This window comes from Scatophagus argus, chromosome 23, assembly GCF_020382885.2.
Source record: "Scatophagus argus isolate fScaArg1 chromosome 23, fScaArg1.pri, whole genome shotgun sequence".
NCBI classification, from domain to species: Eukaryota; Metazoa; Chordata; class Actinopteri; family Scatophagidae; genus Scatophagus; species Scatophagus argus.
In genome coordinates, this window is record NC_058515.1 from 1,658,617 (window position 1) to 1,682,751 (window position 24,135).

At 40.3% G+C, this 24,135-nt stretch overlaps 1 protein-coding gene across 1 annotated transcript; it reads left to right on the forward strand.

Moving 5' to 3' along the window:
• Window positions 1-3,922: 3,922 nt before the first annotated feature.
• On the forward strand, window positions 3,923-24,019 carry alox12 (arachidonate 12-lipoxygenase). The gene is made up of 15 exons (XM_046380243.1): window positions 3,923-4,082; window positions 10,310-10,456; window positions 11,834-12,035; window positions 13,672-13,753; window positions 13,859-13,981; window positions 14,143-14,249; window positions 15,137-15,309; window positions 15,470-15,613; window positions 16,807-17,010; window positions 17,561-17,647; window positions 17,884-18,053; window positions 20,220-20,341; window positions 20,822-20,922; window positions 21,098-21,268; window positions 22,744-24,019. Exons 2-15 carry the CDS (start codon window positions 10,310-10,312, stop codon window positions 22,921-22,923), a joined length of 2,013 nt encoding a protein of 670 aa, XP_046236199.1. The 5' UTR covers window positions 3,923-4,082; the 3' UTR covers window positions 22,924-24,019.
• The last annotated feature ends 116 nt before the right edge of the window (window positions 24,020-24,135 follow it).

The following is a 24,135-nucleotide window of genomic DNA, read 5'->3' on the forward strand; positions in this document are numbered from 1 at the left end:
TGTGGTTGTTGTATTGGTCCATCGTGGTAAAGAGGGACCTGAGCCATAAGGTGAAGGTCTCAATTTACCGGTCAATCTACGTTCCTACCCTCACCTACGGTCGTGAACTTTGGGTCATGACCGAAAGAACGAGATCTCGGATACAAGTGGCTGAAATGAGCTTCCTCCGCAGGGTGACGGGGTGCTCCCTTAGGGATAGGATGAGGAGCTCTGTCACCTGGGAGGAGTAGAGCTGCTGCTCCTCCACATCGAGAGGAGTCAGTTGAGGTGGCTCGGGCATCTGTTTCGGATGCCCTGGATGCTTTCCTGCGGAGGTGTTCCGGGCATGGAGGAGGCCCCGAGGAAGACTCAGGACACGCTGGAGGGACTATGTCACTCGGCTGGCCTGGGAACGCCTTGGGGTCCACCCAGAAGAGCTGGAGGAAGTGTCTGGGGAGAGGGAAGTCTGGGCATCCCTGCTCAAGCTGCTGCCCTTGCTACCCGGTTCCGGATGAAGCGGAAGGAGATGGATGGATAATATTTTCACACCGAAAAATTGAGAAACTATGGCATACTTTTATGAGGTAAGACTAAGTGTGTAGTGTGCACAGCTTTGTGATTTTTGCTGTGGCCACAACTGGAAGATAAACTGGCCCTATTGTTGTGTTTATTATTGTTGTTATGAATCAACTGGCTGATTCTGTTTGTTTCATTGACTTAAGTTCTAAAAGATTCATAGTCACTGACAACATAGTTAATTTAAGTTCTTTTTACTGAACACATTTAACATTTGCAGCACTGATTCTGACTATCTTCAGATCAGTACAAATCTCGGCCATGAAGGCAAAAAGGGTCATAGAGAATCTTACATGTAACTCATTACTTAATTTTGAAATTTAATCACCATTAAATACTTTGGGTTACGAAGGATAGGTAAATGCATTCTGGATGGAATTACAACTATATTATTTCATTACCTAAATAACAAATGATGCTTCAGGCCTATTATCCTGAAATATCAATTTAAAGGGTACACTAATGAGTTACTATTGCACCATGAAGTTTGGGTTCTCAAAAAAGATAAATCAACAATTTCTCAAAATCTGTGTGTAAGTCAAAAGCTGACATAACCCAAATTATTTTATTGTTTCAATATTGCTCAATCGTCTGTTTCTGTCTGTTCAGACCCACCATGCAGAATGGTCGGTTACATGGTAACCAGGTTCACTGAGTGGAGACACTATATCTCCACCCTGCATATTCAATATGTACAGGGACGGACCCCCACACGAGCAGCTGAAGTGGATACTCATCAGCTTAACCCCTTGGCTAAAACTCCTTTAAAACATGGGTAAAAGTAGAATGGATCTGAAAGTCTAAGAAAAATTTAGGTTTAAAAACAGAATCAATTTAAGGTGAAGCTCTTGGTGGACAACCACAATGCGGATGCAAGTCTCTGAGGCAAACTTCTAGGGATCACCACTGATGGGCAATGATTACGACAGAGCCACACAGACAAAACAATTGGAGAAATGGGAAGAGAATAATATCACTCTTACATCTACTTCTTAAAGGGGCATTGTAGTATTTTTAAACTGAAGCCATATGTTTACATATTTGGGTGTGTATATGATTCATATTTACCAGAAATTTTGGAACTGGTCTCCTCAGCTGGAAGCTGCAGTGACTGTAACATAATCTTCTGAGGCAACTTCAATTATTAAAAATTCAAAATCTACTGAGTGGTAAGTGTTTTTTGACACTGTCAGGCTGCACTTGTCACTTTCAGTGCCCCCCCTGGAGACATAAACCTTTTTGTTAAAGCATAAAATCCTTTTTGGTTAATCAGAAACACGAGCCTCTTTCAAGGAGAAGTCTTGTTCTGAAAGCTTGTGAAATGTGAGTTGTTTCGCCATGTAGACTGTTGCAATCAGGTAATCTTTGGAAATAAATTATTTCTTGCTGACAGATCCTCTTTGTAAACTCCCCTCTCCAACTGTGAATTACCTATCATCTTTCAACAACAAATGTATATGGATAGCTCACATAGAACAAGATTAAAAGATTAAGATTAAGATTAAGATTAAAGATTTAAGATTAAGATTAAAGTGACATATTTTGTCATTGGAGGGAACTCACTCCAACGAAATTTGTTCTCTGCATTTAACCCACCCAAGTGACGTGCACACACACACAGCAAACCCAGGGCAGTGGGCGACCGCGTGCAGCGCCCGGGGAGCAGTGGGGGTAGGTACCTTGCTCAAGGGTACCTCAGCCATGGACACCGGGACGGGGAATCGAACCAGCGATCCACCGGTTACGGGTCCAACACCCTAACCGCAATGTTGTACCAGGAATCTGCTGGAGCCGCTCTTCCAGTTTGGGGATCCAAGCCCCCAGTGCTCCATTTCCCGCTGGGACCACTCTTGCTTTTACTTGCCACATCTCTGCCAAGTCTTTTTTCACACCCTGTTATTTTTCAAGATTCCCACGGTCCTTTTTATGATGTTGCTGTCGCTTGGGATTGCTACATCCATCACTACTGCCATCTTCTGTTGTTTGTTGACCACCATGACCACCACAATGTCCAAGTGGTTTGCCATCACCACTTTAGGAGGTGTCTTCCATTCTGACCTTGGGATTTCCAGCCCATACTCAGCATAGATGTTTCTTTATACTATGCCAGCCACTTGGTTATGGCATTCAATGTATGCTATTCCTGCCATCATCTTACACCCTGCTGTCATGTGCTGAACTGTCTAATGGGTGTCCTTGCACAGCCTACACCTCTCTGGTGTAGCGGAGCCCAGCCTCTATTGACCTTATACCGAGGGCCTGTTCTTGTGCTGCCACAATTACCACTTCTGTGCTGTTCAATCCAGCCTATTCCAGCCATTGGTACGATTTCTTTGTATTAGTCTTGTATTAGCCACTATCTGTTGGTGGCACATGAGCTTGTCCCTTCATGATGGTTTGTCTTCCTATCATCATTACCAGGTTTCTTCTGCTGGAGGTATTCACTTATCAGTTCATCTTTGTGGGACATCTTCCTGATGTACTCCTGAGTCTTTGTTGTTTCATCCTAGACAGTAGTTCTGACACTCACTAGTCCTCAACCTCCCTTGGACCACAAACTGGTTATGGACCACAAACTGGACTGGTGCAAGAACGTGGACACTGTCTACAGAAAGGGCCACCGCTGCCTCTATTTTCTGAGGCTGCTGAGGTCCTTCAACATCTGCAGGACGATGCTGAGTGCCATCACATACGCTGTTGCCTGCTGGGGCAGCAATGTTGTAATGTTGCCTTGTGGTAGTTCAACCCTCTGCATTCTGATCTACCAGAATGTATTGCAATGCATTTCACAGACATTGAATGGGAAGCATGTAAATGACTGGTCCTGTGGAAATGAAATTTGTCTGCTCAAAATTTTCATTGCATGCCAAAACTGTGTCCTCTGACAAGCCATGTTGATCAATTTCAGCAGCTAAGGTCAGCATGTTATCTCTAACATCACAAACATGTTCCATCCTATCTGCACAACATGTGCTTTGTGAAGATAACCATGCTCCCTCATTTGCATACCGGAAATGGAAATAAATAAAGCCATGAAATAAAAGTACCATGAAATAAACAGATGTAGTTTTATTCAAAACATCAATTTGAAATAAATGTATTTATTTATTGGGTTTATTTCATAGCCATATTTATTGATTTAATTTGGAATAAAATGGCTCTCCGTAGAAATCTATCACTCAGAAGGTATTTTAAAAGATAATATCCATACAACTTGGTGTATGAACTTTAGATTCTGTTTTTGAACATGAAGTTTTTACAGCCGCTGCTTGCATGTTGCTCAGCCCATGTCCAGCTCTTCTTTTGCAACTCTCTCTCTCTCTCTCTCTCTCTCTCTCTCTCTCTCTCTCTCTCTCTCTCCCTTTCTGTGTGTATGTGTGTGTTGAAGTGCAAGGAGACACCATAGAAAGGACTGATTGAGCGGAGTGTGTGAAGTAAGACGGAGGGAGCTGAGAAGATTAAAAAGAAGAAGGAAAAGCTGGCAACAGACAAGAGGATTTTTTGCATTTTGATACCATGCTGAAAAGGTAACTGTTGATCTTATAGAAGGACTTTTAAAACAGAGAAAGAGAAAATAACTAGAACAGGGAGAGGAGAGAGAAAAAAAAGGGAAGTGTCAGAAGACAAACAAATAGAAGAAGAAGAAACTGATATTCATTTCAATTCTTAACCAAGGCATGTTTTTCTGTTTCTTCTTGTATTGCTGACTGTGATTATTTCCTCATGTTCATATGTTGCATCAACAGGCAAAACTTCTAATTGATACTGCTCTGTGGATCTGTTTGATCTCATTATCACTGACACCACTGTAGGAACACATAGTTTCATCACCGTATTTGGTAAGTTGAGTGTGTTGGCTTAACGTAGGATCAATCTGCGTTCAATTACTGCTTGGAGGCAAGCAAAGTTGATCATTTTGATAATTCATCAGTGACTGTACTGACCCTTAGAATTAGGTTTCTGAAAGCATTGAGCTTGGAGGAAAAAGTAACACGAGGCAGAGCTCAGTTCAGCTGTACAAAGGAATATATATACAGTTAAGAATAAACATGAAGCTTGAGAAGCAAGGAGAAGTTATAAAATGTTACGAGGTTGGTTCCAAAATGGGGACAAATGGTTTGAGGTGGAAACAAAGGCCATATCTGGAGCACAGGGCGTGATGAGAACGCAGTGTAACAGAGACAAAAATGACTAAGACAAAAGTGCTACAGTTAAGTAATACAAAGATACGATATCAAGGCACATCACACAAAACTCATGTTGCCTATAAAAGGTCTTAGTCACATACTGTTGCCGACATATGGGCTGTTTCAGACCACTTATCTTTTCTTTCATCAGATCATTTGCATCAGTGTGGTTTACAAATTTGCTTTCTCTTGAAATGATATTCGAATATTACCAGGAAATAACACTCACATAACGAGGACCAAAGCATCAGAAATGAATAGTATTGCCCCCCCCCCCCCCCCCCCCCCGTGACCTGGTTAGTGTCAGGGAGATGTGTAGAGATAAACCCTGCAGCTGTATATTAAGCTGTATGTTTATTCTTCTTCACAACTTATAGTGATACAACAGTTAGTTTCCATATATTCAAATACAGCAGATGTTGCTCGGCTTCTGACATTTACAGAATGCACCTGAGTATACGTCAATACATGGAACACTAAGGCACAGTCAAACAAATACCCTTGTGTTCATAAGTGTTCTTGTTTCCCAGTTGCACCTGAAGCATGCACTGCCAACTGGACAGCAATAAACATTGTTACTGGCTGTGAACAAAGACACAAAGTTACCATTTATGTATTTATCAACTGAATAACTTGTGTGGAAAAACCCTATTTTGCGTCTCTTTTGTATTTCTATGATACTCCTGTATATCACGTTCAATGTTAGTGACCTATCTTAGTCTTAGTCTAGCCCGGCCACGTCTTGGCCAACCTTTCTTACATCAAAAATACACAACGCTCCAATGCGTTATCTCTAACATTCTTACCACTTAAATTGACAGATGTATGATGAAGAATATTAACCCCCCTGTATGTTAAGACAAAGAGGCAAAAAACTTTAGCTTCTGCACCACTTTGTTTTCTAACCCTTTACATTAGCTGTCACACAGCTATTAATTTCTGATCATTGATTCCTATGAAATACCAGGCTAGTGTAATAGTGTAATGACTGGAGTAGCACAGTCAGGAGGACCCACACAGACAAATCAGGAGACAGATTGCAGTTCAACTCATAGTCTTTAACTTGTCAGTACACACTTCATGGGGTTGTTTCTGACTAAAGAGTTATATCGTATAAACTCAACATTTCCTGTGGAAATAAGTTACGATCTTATCTATTTACTAATACCGCATTGTTGACATGTAGATCTTATGATTGTCAGGGTTTGTTTGTTTCAAAAACATCTCCTATGGCTTGAAGTATATGGTATATGTTGAGAATGTGATAAAACATATTCAGGAACAATTTAAATGTCATACATTCCCGTACTGGTTGCTACAAGAGCTGTACAAACAGTGAGCCAAAAAAACAGGGAGAAATGGCACCTGCAATTATAGAACTAGCTGCAAGAACACTAGCAGCCAACACTCACAAGAGAGTTTCTGCTTGGAAAGCTTAAATCAACCAATTTTTTTTGGTGGTGGACATCACGGAAGATATTGACCATCTTTTGATTGGTCACTTTCATCATGATCACATCTGGAGTGTGATTGCGTTGGAGGTGAAAGAATTATATGAGAGTTACCTGTGAGAGCATGTATGCCCCCAGTGATGCCAGAAGTCAGCCTGGTTTTAGTGGTCACAGCAGCTCCTACAGCAACCCCTCCCACCCACATCTGTGGTATGTCTTTCAACATGCACAAAAGCACAAACTCTCATACGTGGTGGCTTGCTGCCTGGTTCTATACACACAGCAGGTGCCAGTCTTTGCCAATCTCTCCCTATGTTTTGTTTCTTGCTCAAAGCTGTCTGTATAACTCCTAGTTATTACATTTGTGCACAAGGCCTTATATTATGCAATATAATTTGCTTCATGGTATTTTTTCACACCTGCAGCTGATGAGAAAAATATGAAAATGCTTGAAGCTGAATTGGTAAACCCAGAATTACACACAGTGTGAAGTGATAACTAGCTTTTGTTAGGGGGTTATCCAAAATGGTGAACAATGTGTGATAAGGCCTGGCTCCCAGTGTGCATTCCAGTACATCCCTAAGGTGTTGGATGCAGTTGGGGCAAGCATGCTGCATTCACAGGTTATAGGTTGTGATAACTGCAGCACTGATGAAATGAGATATGAAAACCTATTTCACATTTGAAATCAGGCCCAATAATAACTGCCAAGGTTCATAGACAATTCAATTGCGGTAGTGAAAGTGACAAACTTAGATCACTGGCTAGACTGGTCATGTTTCCTGACCTCATAACAACCTTCTCTTTTTCCAGCATTTTCTTGGCTGCTTGCCATTACTTACTTGGTGCTAGCGCTGTTTGAATGCTTAGGAATAAGGTATATTTTGATGGAAATGGTGACATTAATCTGCAATGGGGATTCCAAAATAAAAATGTATCTTAAAATATGATGATATGGACGGATGTTATCACTTTGCATCAACCATATCGGCTCATCAACCATTGAATGGATGTATCGGCCAAGATCAGTTGATCCTAACACTCCTAATGGCCATCCAGCCAATCACAGTCATTTTGCAAACCACAGAGTCTTGTCCAGATGAGCTGACTCTCCTGTGCTGTGCCATGCGTCTGAGGAGTTGTTGTTTGGTTTCCGCTATGTAGAGGTCCGAGCACTCCTCACTGCACTTTACTGCATAAACCACTTTGTTTAGTTTGTCTGTAAATGTTTTGTCTTTAGGATGGACCAGTGTTTGTCTGAAAGTATTGCTGTGTTTGGAGTGTGTTGAGATCTTGTGCTTTGAGAAAATCCCTGAGTTTCTCACACAATCCCACCACATACGGAACAAGTTTGGTGTTGTTTTCCGTGTCTCCTAGTTGATTTGTCAAAGTTTGGATAGCCACACATTTTTAATGCTTCCCTGATATGTGTGCATTGCATCTCTCTTCCCTCTTCCTTGGAAGGAACACTCTCTGCCTGGTGGTGTAGAGTCCTGATGACTCCTAGTTTGTGTTTCAGTGGGTGTCAAAAAGTAGGTACTAGTCTGTGTGTAGGGGTTATTTTATTTGTTTGTTTTACTGATATGAAACTTCTGTGTTCTTACTAACTTAAAATGAATACTGAAGAAGTCCACCCACCTTAAACGTATGGCCTTTGTTACTGTATGCAGTCTTACAAATGATATTTTCTGACTCATTGTCACAAAGAAAGTAAGTCTGAAATTGATTTTTTTTTTTTTTTTTTGTGAAGTGTGTTTTTTACACAAGTCATTTGAGACTGTTGAATGCAGGATCTTGGGCTGAAGGGTATCATATTACAATGTACATTTTGAATTCAGTATTATTTGCATATGGTGATGAGGAAAAGGTAGAAATGCACGGCATTGCATTGCCTAGCCTGGTCAAGTTCTTTTACACCAAAACTGGGAACACCTTTTTATGAAGCGTGCATTGTACGATGAGCCATTTCCATTTTTAAACATGAAATGTACAAACTGCAAGCGTGGTGTTGACTTAAATGTTAAACAGGAAAAACAAATGACTCATTAGCTCTTTTTGAGCAGAGATATTGCGATACTGCTGTGAAAGAGGACACCGGCTTTTCTTTTTACACTGAACCAAACAAGTATAATGCTATAATGTATGTATAACGTGAGTCTGTGAAAGCATGCCAATGGATGTGTGACTTGTAACACAGCAGCATGTGTAATGTACAGTTTTTACACAAACATTGATTCGGCTCTGTTACTACCTCCATTGTCAGCTTAAAAGTGAAATAGAAAGACTTACTCAAACAGGCTGTGTAAAAGAGGCTACTGGAAATATGACAGAACCATGTAACAGTAAATGTGCTCTTCCATATTACCTGTTGCACTGCAAACATTTGTCACTGGGTATTAATTCACCTGTTAATAAGATAAGATAAGATAATCCTTTATTAGTCCCATTCCTGGGAAACTACAGTGTTACAGCAGCAAACAGGATATAGAGGGTGCAAAGCACGCAAGAATAAGGGAAGGATGAGCATTCAAGGAGCTTTATTGTCATTTCACACACGTAAAACATGAGTGGAACGAAATTAGTTTCCCCGGTCCCAGTATAAGCCCAGTTTCCTAAACAAAATAAATATAAATATAAACAATGCTATATAATATAAAAACAGTGGAATATAGTGAAAACAGTAGATGATATAAACAACAGTGTAAACAATATAAACAGTAGTGCAAATGGCTGACAGGCTAAAAGAATAAAAAAAAAGAAATAAATACACAGGAAACAAATACCTGCTGCTGTACACAGTACAGAAAAGAAAAATACTATTCACACTAGAGTCCCTCAAGTTATGATTAGTGGATGGATTGATTATTGACCGATTTGTTTCAGGGAAAGACTAAGCATTTTTGTACTGATCCCAGCAGTAGTAGTACATGAGTAAGGATTATTGCACAATTATTACTACAAATGTATTCTTGCAGGTCTGGTGTGACCATTTGTCCCATTATTGCACATGATTTATTGTCCAGTTAACACATTCAACAGCTTAAATGTCCAGTCTATCAGCTGTGAATGTTGTGGAGTCTGACAGCACTGGGCAGGAAGGAGCGGCGGTACCTCCTCCACACAGCGCGGGTTGAGCAGTCTGTCACTGAAGGAGCTGCCCAGTGCTGTCAGAGTGTCCTGCATTGGGTGGGAGGGGGTCTCCAGCATGGACAACAGCTTGGCTATCGTCCTCCTGTCACCCACCTCATCCACTGGGATGAGGCAGCCCTCCTCACCAGTCTTTCCAGCCTCTTTTTGTCCCGGGCAGAGATGCTGCCTGCCCAGCAGGCCACACCATAAAAGATGGCTGATGCCACCACCGAGTCATAAAAACTCCTGAGGAGTGGACCATGTATTCCAAAGGCCCTCAGTCTCCTGAGCAGGTAGAGTCTGCTCTGACCCTTCTTGTACAGGGCGTCAGTGTTGTCAGTCCAGTCCAGTTTATTGTTGAGGTGAACGCCCAGGTACTTGCAGGAGATGACTCTCTCAATGTCTGTTCCCTGGATGTTCACCAGTGCGGGTGGGGTGTGTTGGCACCTGCTGAAGTCCACCATCAGCTCCTTGGTTTTACCCGTGTTGATTTGGAGGTGGTTCTCCTGGCACCAGTACACAAATCCCTGGATGAGTTCTCAATACTCTCTGTCGTCTCCGTCCATGATGAGGCCGACGATCGCAGAGTCATCTGAGAACTTCTGTAGGTGGCAGGTTGGGGTGTTGTACCTGAAATCAGAGGTATAGAGTGAACAGAAAGGGAGCCAGAACTATTCCCTGTGGTGCACCTGTACTACAGAGAAGGTGTGGTGTGAAGACATGCCTGAGACATAACTTAAAATCTTGTGCATTTGTGACCTCTGGATACCCTGCTCGTTGGACTCCCTTATTAGACAGAACCAAGAGAATAACAGAACATAAAACATCTGATGGAGGGTGATCTGATGGAGGGTGATGAGTCGAAACTGATATGCAACAACATGTTACCTATAGACAGCTTCAGTCCAGGAACATTTACCTGGCCTTTAAATATCTATATGTTGACAACTGAACCCTTGGTTAACAAACGTATGTTCATGTCCATAGATGGAAGTCTACACTGTAACAATTGCAACTGGTACAGCAGCGTATTCAGGCACCAACAATTACATCTTTGTGACACTGGTGGGGGAGAATGGAGAGAGTGAACGCACCCTGCTGGACAACCCTGGACTGGACTTCTGTCGAGGAGCAGTAAGTGTGTTTGGAATGATGATATGATCATTTATTGGTAAGGGAACAGATCTATGTTTGAACCATTATCATATATAAAGATGGACATCTTTATTGGTTGAATTTCACTCTGGATCAATAAAGTATCTATCTATCTATCTATCTTGATTCCAATGCCTTCAACCATACAGAAATGAAGCCAAAATATCCTGGATATGAGTGCTGCCATTTTGCACTGGTGACATAATTTGGAGCCAGAGTCTGTGCAGTAGTGATCAGGCAGTGGAGCTGTGGTATTGAATTCCTGGTCATTCACCTGTCTGAGCCAATCAAGAGCAGCACTCAGCTGTCAACAATAACATTTCAACCCATTTTATAGCATGAACAGTGAAGAGAACTAAATAGTCTGACAATCAGTCTTTGAACTTGCTAAATGAAACATTCCAAATCAGCAATGTGATTGGAATTTCTACCTCTGGTATCCACCTGTGGAGCACCCATTAACTGTTCAATCAAATCCCATCTGAAGAGGTTTGAAAACATGAAATCTAAACCCTTTTCCTTCTGGATCTCATTTGATCATTTTAGTAATATTTAACACCCTCATGTGAGGGCCATGCATCCAGCTGCTTGGGATTACCTTGTAGAACTTGACAGAAAAGCCTTTTAAAAGAAATTGAGAAACCATTTCCGGGATAGGCATGTATTGTACACCCTGATATTAATCAAACTATAGATTTAGAACACTAGATAGGACATTATGTCATAAAGTGAGCCAGAGTTATATAGTGCCAATTCACAACAAAGGTTATCTCATGACACTTTCCAATTAGAGCAGGTCTATACCAAACTCTTTAATTAAATTGACTGAGAATTCAGTCCTTACTGAATTGTACTTAAGGCTTAAGGCTTCAAGTCAAGTCTGAAATAGTAAAAACACGAATACAAACACCCGCGCCGCCATCTTGAAATCCTTTCTCCTTCAACCATTGTACATCAGCCTTGCCCTTTTGTTGCTCCTGGGGGATTGCAAGATAAGATGTAGTTCCATGTAATCCCTCCAGTGCATTCTGGGTCTGCCTCAGGATCCTCTCATATTTGATTGTGTCCTGCGAGAGGTCCATATGTACCCTAATCACATGCCCAACCACCTTACCTATCCATTTGACATGAAGAGGCAACATTTTTACTCTGAGAAATAATCAGGGTTTTTTTTTTCTTATTTAATTTTACATTCACTCACAAGACACTTTATCAAGGCTGGAGTGATTGCAGATTTATGCGACAGAAACTCTGAAGCTGTTAGTTTGAAATGCAATAGTGATTGTACTGATGTATGACTACTTTTAATGTTTGCAATTATTTCTTTCTTTTTCTCCATCCATATATCTCTGTCAGGTGGATCAGTACAAGGTGAATAGCCCTTCACCATTAGGATCCCTGCTGCTGGTCAGACTGGAGAAACAGAGGTACTGGGTGGAAGATAACTGGTTCTGTCGCTATGTCAGTGTGCAGCCACCAGGTGAAGACAAAGCGCTTATTTTCCCGTGTTACCGCTGGCTTATTGGAGATGTCAAGATCGAGATAAGAGAGGGAACAGGTAGGAAAGAATCTCGGCATTCAGAATCAACTCTTCATGGTAAGCTGTACAGGTACTGCCTTGCTCAAAGGTAGTATTTAATGTTAATTTTTAGAAATTATTTCAAATACAAAGACAGTGTGTCATAATGGATTGTGGTGCTGCTACACTTATGGGCTCAGTTAGAGCGGTAACTGAGTCAGCTGCAACACCCAGTGGTAAAATTGACTTCATATCATTCATTTCTGAAAATGTTAGTATAGAGGCCTACTTCCCTACTACTTTTCACACACCTTCAATTGCAGTAACACCTAAATTAATTCTTATAGCTGACTCAATATGTTGATATACACTATATAGACAGAAGTATTGGGACAAACCTGACCATTACACTGACAGGGACTTTAGATAGATAAATAGACACATACTTACAAATTACAGATACGTACACACGTCTTCTTGTAGCAAGTGATGTTCATCATCTTCTCTCCACCTTCTTCAGCTCATATTACACTCCTGATCTTCTGCTTGTGCCCATTCCCAAAAGCCTTCTTCTGATTGAGGAGCACCTTGATGTCACTGGTGATCCATGCTTTTATTAGGGAAACAGTGTATGGTCCTTACTGGCATGAGAGTGTCCCTACAGAAGTTGATGTAGATGACTGAGATGCTGTCAGCCATCCTATCAATGCTGTTCCCCTGTGGCTCCAACAGTACTGTGTGTTTGAAACAGTCCCTAAGAGACTTGCTAGCCTCTGGTGTCCATTTCCTAAAGGAGTGGGTGGCATTTCAACACACAGGATTTGTGTGTAGGTTGAAGGAAGACCAGGCTGTGATCAGATCTGCCAAGTGGTGGTAGAGCTGTGGCACTGTAAGCCTCCTTTTAATGGTAAATGGAATGGACCAAACTTAAATAGCACTATTCCAGTCTGACTGTCCACTCAAAGAGCTTTACGATACTAGCCAGCATTCATCCATTCACACACACACACACACATTCATACACTGGTGGAAGAGGACAACATGCTAGATGTTACTTGATCATCAGGAGTGATAACCTTTCACACAAACACTCACACAGCAATGGAACAGCCATCGAGAGGTTGATATTCAGTGTCTTGCTCAAGGGCACTTCCCCATGTAGACTGTGGGGGGATTGAATCACTGACCTTTTGACTGATGGCTGACTGCTCTACTTCCTGACCCACAGCCACCTTTAATGACATTGCATTCTGAGGATTGTGTGGGCCAATCAAATTCTTTCACACCAAACTCCTCCAACCATGTCTTTATGGACTGTGCTTTGTGTACTGGGACATGGTCATGCTCGAAAAGGGAAGCATAGCATTGTCCAAAATGTCTTGGCATCCTGAAGCATTAAGATTTCCTTTCACTGGAAGTACAGGGCTTAAACCAACCCCTGAAAAACGGCCCCATACCACACCTGAATTCAACACTAAAAGGTGTTTTCGAATACTTTTGTCTATATATTGTATTTTTATTTATATTTTTACTTTACAGTATCTTTATGTACCTCCCTGGCAACAGCAGAAGTTCCTGGGGCTAGGCCTACAAGTACCCATGGATAGGAATCATTGTCCTAGACCTACTTTTAACTTTTTTATTTCCTGTTTCCCTCCTCTACATGCCTCTGCAGCAAAGACACTGATGGATGACTCCTTACCTCAGCTGCTGGCACACAGGAAGATGGAACTGCAGGCGAGACAAATGACTTACAGGTCTAACACAGCCAAGAACACAAAGATACCACTTTACTTTCCAGGGGGGTTAGCTTTAAGTTTTCTTTGTATTAATAGTTGCATCATACTGTGTATTACTGTCAGATGGGTCACATGGTCTCCAGGGATTCCCAGATGTATTGATGCTAAAACAGAAGAAGATTTACCCCAAGATGTTCGCTTTGACAATGAGAAGAGGAGCGATTTTGAACATTCTTTGCAGTATGCGTAAGTGATGTACACGCAAACACACAGACACAAATGGATGAACTTGTGGAAATTGTCTTTTTGGTCCCCAGATGAGAGCTGAATTCCTATAATGTAGGGTATAATCAGATCTGTATCCAAACCATGTGATGAACATAAAGTACATCCTTGTTTCTCATCAGCTTGCTAGAGCTGTCGCTGAAGAAACTGTCCATCAGGTTTGGGAAGTCCTGGAATGACCTGGATGATTTCAAGCGGATTTTCTGGAAGCTGCGAAGCCCCATAGCTGGTGGGTTAATATACACACACGCTCCACATAAAAGATGATAGGAAAAAATAATTTAGGTCTGGGAAGTATTTGTATTATATTTCTAATACACAAGAGAAGCCCTGTGTTTAATATACACGTATACTTAATATGTTTTTACATCCACAATAATTATATGGAGAAAAAGAATTCTTTCTTTAGGGTCATATATGAAATTGAAATTGGGTTTTTACATGATAATTGTCTGCTTGACACCAAATGCTATCACGGATATTAATCATATTTCTAAATTATTATTTTTATCATTTTTACTACAATTACTACAGATATCATCATCATTATTATTAGCTATAGTGTCATTATTCCTGTTATTTTTGCTATAATTGTTATTTTTGCTATCGATCTATGTCTGTGTGACATTCTCTCAACCCAACCAGTCAAAGCAGAGGCCACGTGCCAAGGGCTGGGGTCTTTTGTGAGGTTTCTGTATGCTAAAAGGCAGCTTTCCCTTGCTGCTGCCGCCAAGTGCTTGGTCATGGCAGAATATTGGGTCTCTCTACATTAAAGATTATATATAAGAGTATGATCTAGACCTGTTCTTTTTGGAAAGTGACATGAGATAACTTTAGTAGAGATTTGGCACTATGTAAATAAACTGAATTAAAGTTAACTGAATTTACTGCCTCCAAATTCATGCTGCATCTTAAACGGAGCGAACAAAAAACTAATATGACCATAAATGGGAGCAAAACGCAATAAAGAGTCACACTGAGCAGAAATAATAATTTGATTTTTTTCTAGAGGCACTGAGATGACTTTTAAGTGTGCTTGAGCACACTTAAACACTATCTAAACTATCACTATCTAAAATCGCCAATACTCACCCAATATGTGTGCGTCTGCATCAGAGTACTGTATGGAGCATTGGAAGGATGACTGGTTCTTCGGCTACCAGTGTATGAATGGCTCTAACCCAAGGATGATCCAGAAATGCAAGAAGCTGCCAGAGAACTTTCCTGTCACTCCAGACATGGTGCAGAGCTCCATGGCCTCCCGGACCAACTTGGACAAAGAACTCAAGGTGAGGAAAAATGCTCCTTCATCTATTTGTACAATCTGTGCAAAATTTAATGTAACACCATAACCACAAACTTGTGTAATTTATCTCTTGAAGCCATTTCACACACTCTGGCTCTTCCATATTGATATTTTTTGTAATTTTCCACTTTTCTGCTGTCCAGGCAGGGAATATCTACTTATTAGACTATGCCATAATGGATGGGATTCCCACCAACACAATCAAGGGTAAACCTCAGTACATTGCTGCTCCACTCTGCCTCCTGTACCAACATCCAGATGAAGGCCTCATACCTATTGCTATACAGGTATATCATTTCACACCCATCAGGTCCATGGACCTGCACAGAAATGGTGAATGAACTCTATGTGTCACTTATGCATCTTGACAATACTGAAAATATAAAAACATTAAATAAAAACAATGAACTTTTGAATGAAAATCTGAAAGAAACTAAAGTACACTATATAGCAAAAGTAGTCATACATACTTCTTTATTATTGAATTCAGGTATGGTATGGGGCTGTTTTTCAAGGGTTGGGCTTGGTCTCTTATTTCCAGTGAAGGGAAATCTTAATGCTTCAGCATACCAAGACATTTTGGACAATGCTATGCTTCCAACTTTGTGGCAACAGTTTGTTGAAGGCCCTTTTCTATTCCAGCATGACTGTGCCCAATGCACAAAGTACATACACTTGGCCACACAGAACCTTGACCTCAATCCCATCAAACACCTTTGGGATGAACTAGAAAAAAGAATGCGAGTCAGGTCTTTCGGTCCAACGTCAGTGCCTGACCTGACAAATGGTTTACTGCATAAATGGAAATTCTCACAGAAACACAAAATCTAAATAAAAATACAAAAATCTTGTGGAAAGTCTTCCCAGGAGAGTGGAAGCTGTTATAGCTGCAAAGGGGGGACCAACTCCATATTAATGTGTATGTATTTAGAATGCAAAGTCATTAAAGTCCCTGTTGATGAAATAACCCAATACTTTTGTCTATATAGTGTAATAGATATTCATTAGAATATTGAACAAAAACTGCTACCACTGAATGTAAACAGAGAAAAGTCTTTTTAAAAATCTAACAATATTAAATGTAAACCTTAGAAATACTTTCAATACTGAAAGTAAAAATATGGATTTTTTTTTCTTTGAGAAATATTTATAAAACTCAGAAACTCAAACTCACCAGGCAACTCAAATTAGGCCTGTATAACTTTGATGAAAAACTGAGATCACTGAGGGTAAACCTAAAATAATTTGTGGATAATTTTGAGAAATATTTCTAAAAATGTAAAAAATATGCAAAGTAAAAGTGAGAATATTTTATATATATATATAAAAAAAAATCTTAATATTGAATTTATTTTTTTTCCCTTTTCTCTGTTTCTTTTCTCTTTTTTTCCCTTTTTTGGGGGAATCGTTTATAAAAAGTGTGAGAAGACTGCATGTCAATGTCTAACAGACTGCCTATAATTGTTCCTCTCATTCTCAGTTAGCGCAGACTCCAGGCCTGGACACACCCATATTCCTTCCCAAAGACCCACCACTGGCCTGGCTGTTGGCTAAGATGTGGGTGCGTCACTCTGAGTTCCAGGTGTTCCAGTTGCTGTCTCACCTGCTCAGGACTCACCTGGTCATGGAGGTTTTTTGTGTGGCTACCCTGAGGCAGCTGCCTGCTGTGCACCCTATATATAAGGTTATCATCCACACAATTTTATAAGTCTGAAATATTGGCCTGGTCTGGAGAGACAAGCAGACTTTATTTAACACAAACTCATGTTAGAAACAGGCCTTTATTTTTAAATTCAAAACACAACATGTCTTCTACATTTAAACATTATCATAATAAATTCAGTATAATTTACATTTCCATAGCACCAGTGTCATTAGCACATCTTGCAGGTACACAATGCTGGAAACACTGGCTATTGTTATTGCTGTTGAGTGTTAAGTTTCATTAAATGCAGATTATTAACAGTAAAAAAAAAAAAAGGCAAAGTAAGCAACAGGATATAATTAAAAAATGAAAACAGTACTAGTATTAAAAAGAAAGAACAACATGACTTTATTTTTGTACTGGTGTAAAAATAATGTGACTTAAAGGTAATTCCATTCCTTTTCTGTGTCATTATTTGAGAATTTGGCTTTTATTTGAAAATGTATGGTATTTTGGTTTGATTATTTGACAAGTTCTAGATAACACAATTACGTTTCCCTGAAAAGTTTTCTATGTATTCCTGCTGCAGCTCCTGGCCCCTCATCTGCGCTTCACTCTAGAGATCAACTGTAGGGGGCGCACTCAGCTCATCTCTGCTAATGGCATTTTCAAACAGGTGTGTTACCATGAAAAAGTACATTTGATGGGGATTTTCTAATATTTGTATTCTGCCTCACATCATGATATTTTTTCCATAGTCTATTAATGTCATCAGGCTCTCCACCTCATCAGTCACAATATAAATATTTGATGTCCTGTATAAAAGGAGTTAAAAACCAAACCAATTTGTTTTGTTAGACAACCTGATGATGACTGATTCATGGTGTTAATGATGGTTGTGTCTGTATGCAGGTTGTGTCGACAGGTGGTGATGGCCTGTTGATTCTGGCTCAGAACGAGTATAAGATGCTGACCTACCGCTCCCTCCAGCCCCACAATGACTTCGCTGACAGAGGTGTTTCCCAGCTCCCAAACTATTTCTACAAGCAACACAGCCTGATGCTGTGGGAGGCCATACACAGGTATATAGAACACACCATACTCATACTAGCAGATGACACTACTCCTGGATCTGGTTTACTCTGAGACCAATGGTAAGAGTTTTTAAAAAATCCCTCTCTCAGCTCCCTCTGAGGTGCTGTGTGTCTCAAGCTCGGGTCCTCTACCGGAGGCCTGGTACTTTGAGGGTTCTGCGCAGTATCTTAGCTGTTCCTGGGACTGCATTCTTCTAGACAGAGACCACTAATGTTGTACCTGGAATCTGCTGGAGCCATTCTTCCAGTCTTGGGGTCACAGCCCCCATTGCCCTGATTACCAGTGGCACCACTGTTGCTTTTACTCTCCATATCTTTTCTAGCTCCTCTTTCAGCCCTTCGAGCATCTCGTGTTCCTTCTTCTTGATGTTGCCGTCGCCTGGTATCATTACATCTATCACTACTGCCTTCTTCCGTTGTTTGTCAACCACCACAATGTCCGGCTGGTTTGCAATCACCATTTCGTCAGTCTGGATCTGGAATTCCCAAAGGTTGGTCATTCTCAACCACCTTGGGAGCCGTCTTCCATTCTGACCTTGGGACTTCCAGCCCATACTCAGCACAGATGTTCCTGTATGCTGTGCCAGCCACTTGGTTATGCCGTTCCATGTACGCCATTCCTGTCATCATATCTTGATATCAGCCACTTCTTCTTCTCCAGTTTGCCTCCCAGTGTCATGTGGGTGTGGATGATGCTGTCACCTATCTGCTGTATCATGTTTTTTGACTTTTCCAATGCCTTAAATACCATCCAGCCACTTCTGGTGATTGAATAGCTGCTGGGTGTCAGTGTGTCTACTTTCTCCTGGTTCTCTGACTGTCTATCAGATAGGCATCAGTTTGTTGTGCTGTGATGTATCTGATCAGTTTGAGCCACTGCAGTGTCCAATTTGTAACTGATATGCAATAAGGGGGTGTGTCAGCTGGTAAAAATTCTGTGAAGGTTGCTAGTACTCATGGCTCCTCAGAGGTCCCTCCTTGTTCCTTGATGCTCACTCCTCAGAACAGAAAAGAAAGCTTTGGGACGTGATGAAGGAATGATGAGGGCATAGTTATGTAAAATTGGCTGTACATAGATCCTATGGCCTGTACTGATAGCATCTTCATGGCCTTACATGGTAACTCATTTATACCACACTTATGTCATATATGCCCTAAATTACACTTTGCCATACTCATTACATGTATTCTCCTTATTGTTATTTATTTTACTATTATATACTATGATATGCACTGAAATGCCAGTGTGAAAAATCTGTTACTTAACTGTACAGGTTTTTCACATTATGTAACATACATAACATTATGTAACAGCTTCACAGTGATATTTGTCACGTTGGATTGCATATCAAATTCACTGGCATTTGTTTTTAAAAATGTATTTGAGCACAACTCGATGGAAATAATGGTGTAAAATAAATGCAAGTCCGAGTCCAAGGGTACAAAAACTGATACAAATAAATTTCAAAAAGGGTCCAGTAAAAGTGACTGGAGGATAAGCTTAGAATGAAGTAGAGTAAAATTGGAGACAGTGTTATTTACAAAAAGTAATCCGAGTATTAAAGAAAAAGGAACCAAGGAACCAGGGGTAGGTACTGCGAAAAGGTAGAAAAGAGTGAGCACAACCACTGGTATATTTCCATCTTGAGGCTCATTTGTTGTGTTTTACTTGATGTGTTCACAACAAATTCTCTGCACCAGATCTGCTGACTCTGCTTATCTTTCCAAGACAGCTGATCTATGCTTGGAAGACTTCAACTTGCTTTAATCGAAACTCAATGCTGAGAATTTCCCCACTGTGGGGCTCTATCTTATTAAACATCATTGGTGTGGACTGAGCATGCAAGATAGATTGAAACAAGGAAATATCACATAAGGGAACTGACATGTGCCTTTGGTCTGGCTAATATATTCTTATATTCTGGGTTTCTGTAGTAGGGCTAGGTGGTGTGCATTATACTTTCACTGTATTGTCTGCAACTGTGTCATTACTGATGTGACAGGAGTTTGAAAAATGTCCAAATCCTGCACACAAGTCCACTTAATGCTATTAATTTGAGGAAATGTATTCTGTAATTAGAGGACATCATTAAGCGTCAGATGTTTTTGTGCCTCTACACTGAGTTCTAACTCTGACTGTACCTCTTCTTTCAGTTTTGTCTCAGGTGTGGTAAACCTTTACTACCATTCAGACCATGACATACAGGAGGACCTGGAGCTCCAAGCCTGGATCACAGATATAACACAAGAAGGCTTCACAGAGCTCCCCAACTTTGGTTTGTTGTTGATTTTAATTCAATTTTGCTCTGTAGTCTGGTGGTACAGCAACTATTACAGCTTGTGGTCTTTGGTTAACGGGAAGGAGGTCCAGGAAAGTGGTGAAGCTGGTAGGATGGTTAGGGCTGGTAACTAAAGTGGAGCAAGACCTGTGCAGGGCAGGCAGAGGCAAGGAGATGGACCACTGAGTAACTGGTACAATCTGTTAAGTTGCACAGGCATCTCTCCTCAGTGAGGTCACTGATGCTTGGTTGGTGTTCAGGGCAGTTTTTGTGATGATGCACAAATAAAAATACCAACAGTCAATAAGGATAACAAGAATAATGTTATGCTCCCAGAGTGCACAGAAATACAGGGGGAAAGAGTTCATTCATTCATTCATTCATTCATAAAAATGGCCTGGTGAGATCTCTTGCTGTGAGCCAAGGTTTTGGACAGATGTGTGTATGGACCAGCTGATATTTCTAATGCATTCTCAGGCCTGCACAGTAAGCTCAGCACCAGAGAGGAACTCTCCACTCTCCTGTCAGTGGCCATCTTCACCGGTACAGTCCAACATGCTGCGACTAACAATGGACAGGTGCTGAACACACACACACACACACACACACTTACACACCATGGTGCTGACAGCTATGAGATACCCTGGTGAAACATTGAGGAAGAAACAAGAAGCAGTGTTGATACAACTTGTACCACAAGGAGTCGCAAAAGAGGGGCTTTAACTCATACTGTGTTTGTTGGTATTTTTCCAGTTTGACTGGTGTGCCTGGGTCCCCAATACCCCCTGCACCATGAGACAACCCCCACCATCAGACAAAGATGCTGTTACCATGGAGATGATCATGGCCACTCTTCCTGACATCAGCCAGTCCTGCGTGCAGATGGCTATCACATGGCATCTAGGGCGAACACAACCAGACGCAGTGAGTCTCTTTGTCTGGCAGACAGTTTATTATTATATTGAAAATGATTCACCAATTGTTCTTCCAAGAACAAGGTCCTTGAAACAATAAAAAAGTAAAAGTAAAGTAAGGAAGGTATTAAATTTAGTTTTTGATACTTGGCCAAAAATTTAACTTGCAACGCCCAAACATTGTCATTTCAATTAATAATGTAATATAGTGGCACATATTAATGAATGTAAAATCAATATATTTACTACAGACCAGACAAAATTAAAAAAAAAAAAAAAAAAAAATCAAAAAAATCTAAAATCAAGGGCTTCTTTGACCACAGGAGGTCAGGGGCCCTGGTGCAGTTGCACACTTTGTCTGCTTCTTATGGATTACAGCAGTATTAAGGTAAGTAAAAATAAGAAGTAAGTCAGCATACAATTGGAGTAGAAATAATGTAATGCAGTTTTAAAATGTACTGAAAAAGAAAACTTTAATTATAACTTGCGTCTCTTATGGTTTTGTTTATTTGGTTCAATAAAGTTGCAAATTCTCAAACTAACATTCTTAATCTACCTCATTTAAAATCAAGACAACCCTTCTTTAAACTAACTAAACCTATCAAACTGAAAGTCCTGGTCAAGATATTATAGAATTTAACAGAAAACATGAGAGAAGAATCAAAAACCAGAAGAATCTGGTTAAATATAGAAGCAAATATTCAAGAATCACAAAACAAAGAAGGAAGAACTGTTCAACCCCCACTGTAAATTAGCTTTATTGGCAAGTGGTTACAAGTGGTTTCTCCAAATTCAATACAAAATGCAACTTTTAATGACTACTGCAGTGTCAAAATTATTCACCCCTCTGAATGGAATCTCTCATGAGTGCACACATTTTGCAAATCACATAGAAATGTGGCTACGTCAAAAGAATTCAATTCAATTTATTTATACAGCGCAAAATCACAACAACAGTTGTCTCATGACACTTTCCAATTAGAGCAGGTCTAGACCAAACTCTTTTTTAGAGATTTTTTAGATTTTTAGAGAGACCCAACGAGACCCTCATGAGCAAGCACTTGGCGACAGGGGTGAGGAAAAATTTCCTTTTAGAAGGCAGAAACCTCAGAGTAGACCCCGGCTCAATGTGGGCAGCTATCTGCCTTGACCGGTTGGGAATTTGCAGGAAGTCATAAGAGCAAAAGGGTGCTCTACTAAGTACTAAAGACACTTTTCATGAAGGGGTTGAATAATTTTGACACTGTAGTAGACATTTCAAGGTGCATTTTGTGTTGAACTTGGAGAAAGCACTTGTAACATTAGTTTGCATTGGGGGATGATTAATTCTAAGTGCAAATGTACATCAGACACAGTATCTTTGCCAGTAGCTTTCACATACTGCTGCTGGTCTTTCATGACACTAAAGGCCATAACGTCAGAAAATACATGATGTGTATTTTGTTTATTTGTTTCTTCAGCAGTTTCCTTCTTTCTTCTGCCTAGATTCCTTTGGGCCAATACACAGAGGAGCATTTCACTGATGCACAGGCTCAGGAACTGATTGACAGATTCAGAAGAGACCTGAAAGAGATTGAGAGCCACATCCTAAATCAGAATGGAGATCTGAAGCCTCCATACCTTTTCCTTCTGCCTAGCCGCATAGAGAACAGCATCACTATATAGAACGACGAATGACTCACAGACTACTCCACGCAGGATCCACCGCGTATAGTACGGTGCCTATAAAAAATGTTCACCCCCTTGCATGTTTTCCACTTTCAATGCTTTGATAAATGGAATAAATCTGTGAATTTTCTTTAATGTCAGAGTGAGAACAGATTTCAACAACTGCACTTCTACTGGTTTTAGACATAAGGACAGTAAAAAATTTAGTCAACTAAACCAACTTTGTTATTCACATGCTTTGAAATTTTGAAATCTCTACAGTGCAATAACAACTGCTTGAATCCCACTGCCACAAACTAGAGTGACTAGTTGATGTGGCTGGAGTGAACAATCAGTTAACAATGCAATGTGCTAAATGTTTTGGAGTGACACAATGGATTAAATAACTGTGATCGGTCTAAGAACAGTAAGACTGTATCTGGTAGACATTAGAATAGGAAAACAAAATTCAGAATTGTGATTATACTGGCAGTAATCAGAGACACATATTCTTGTACAGTACAGTTGGTATGAATGAGCAAGTCAAGACAGAATAATTTACAACCTTTTACAGCTATTATAACAGAACTATTTGAGTTCAAATGTGTAGTTTTTACTACAGTAATCAAATAATTTCAGTCCTTGTGATCAGAGGTAGAATTAATCTTGTGTTAAAGAAACGAAGGGGCAGGACTGCTCTCACACAGCAGTTGTGTTTAAAACACTGAAAACTGTGGGGAAGCTAGTAGAGTTGTACACTCAGTCTAAGATTGTGTTCAGAAAAACAACCAGCACCGCACGAAAAACTACAGTCTCATCATTCATTGGACTGCGGGGTCGTGCAACACTAAAGCTGACCAACACTTTTTTCTGGAACAAAATACATCATCATCTGGCAAGGTGTTGCTTTGGCCAGTCAAAAATGTGCAAATGCACAGATTACATGAATGCTGCATTTGGTGGTTTACCTTGCCACCAAAGATAAGATGACTGACCTCATGAAAACTTGTAATATTATACAAGGTTGTGCAGAGTTTTAGCTTTCTGATAAACCTTCAAACTCAACTTTCTCTTTACCTAAAACCCACACACATATCATATTTGAAACACACACACATATTTGAAACATATGGCTGCATTTATATATATATATAAAAAAACACTATTGTTTAAGGACAAAGCCTGCAGAAGAAAGTAGTTCCAGAGATGAAAAGATACCACTTGATCTAT

What these genes read in the sequence shown, in the direction of transcription:
- alox12 (XM_046380243.1), top strand. Translation starts at nt 10,310, where the DNA reads ATGGAAGTCTACACTGTAACAATTGCAACTGGTACAGCAGCGTATTCA. An exon ending in TCATACCTATTGCTATACAG is followed by an intron (nt 15,614 to 16,806) that starts GTATATCATTTC and finishes TCTCATTCTCAG; the next exon opens with TTAGCGCAGACTCCAGGCCT. An exon ending in CTGCGACTAACAATGGACAG is followed by an intron (nt 20,923 to 21,097) that starts GTGCTGAACACA and finishes GTATTTTTCCAG; the next exon opens with TTTGACTGGTGTGCCTGGGT.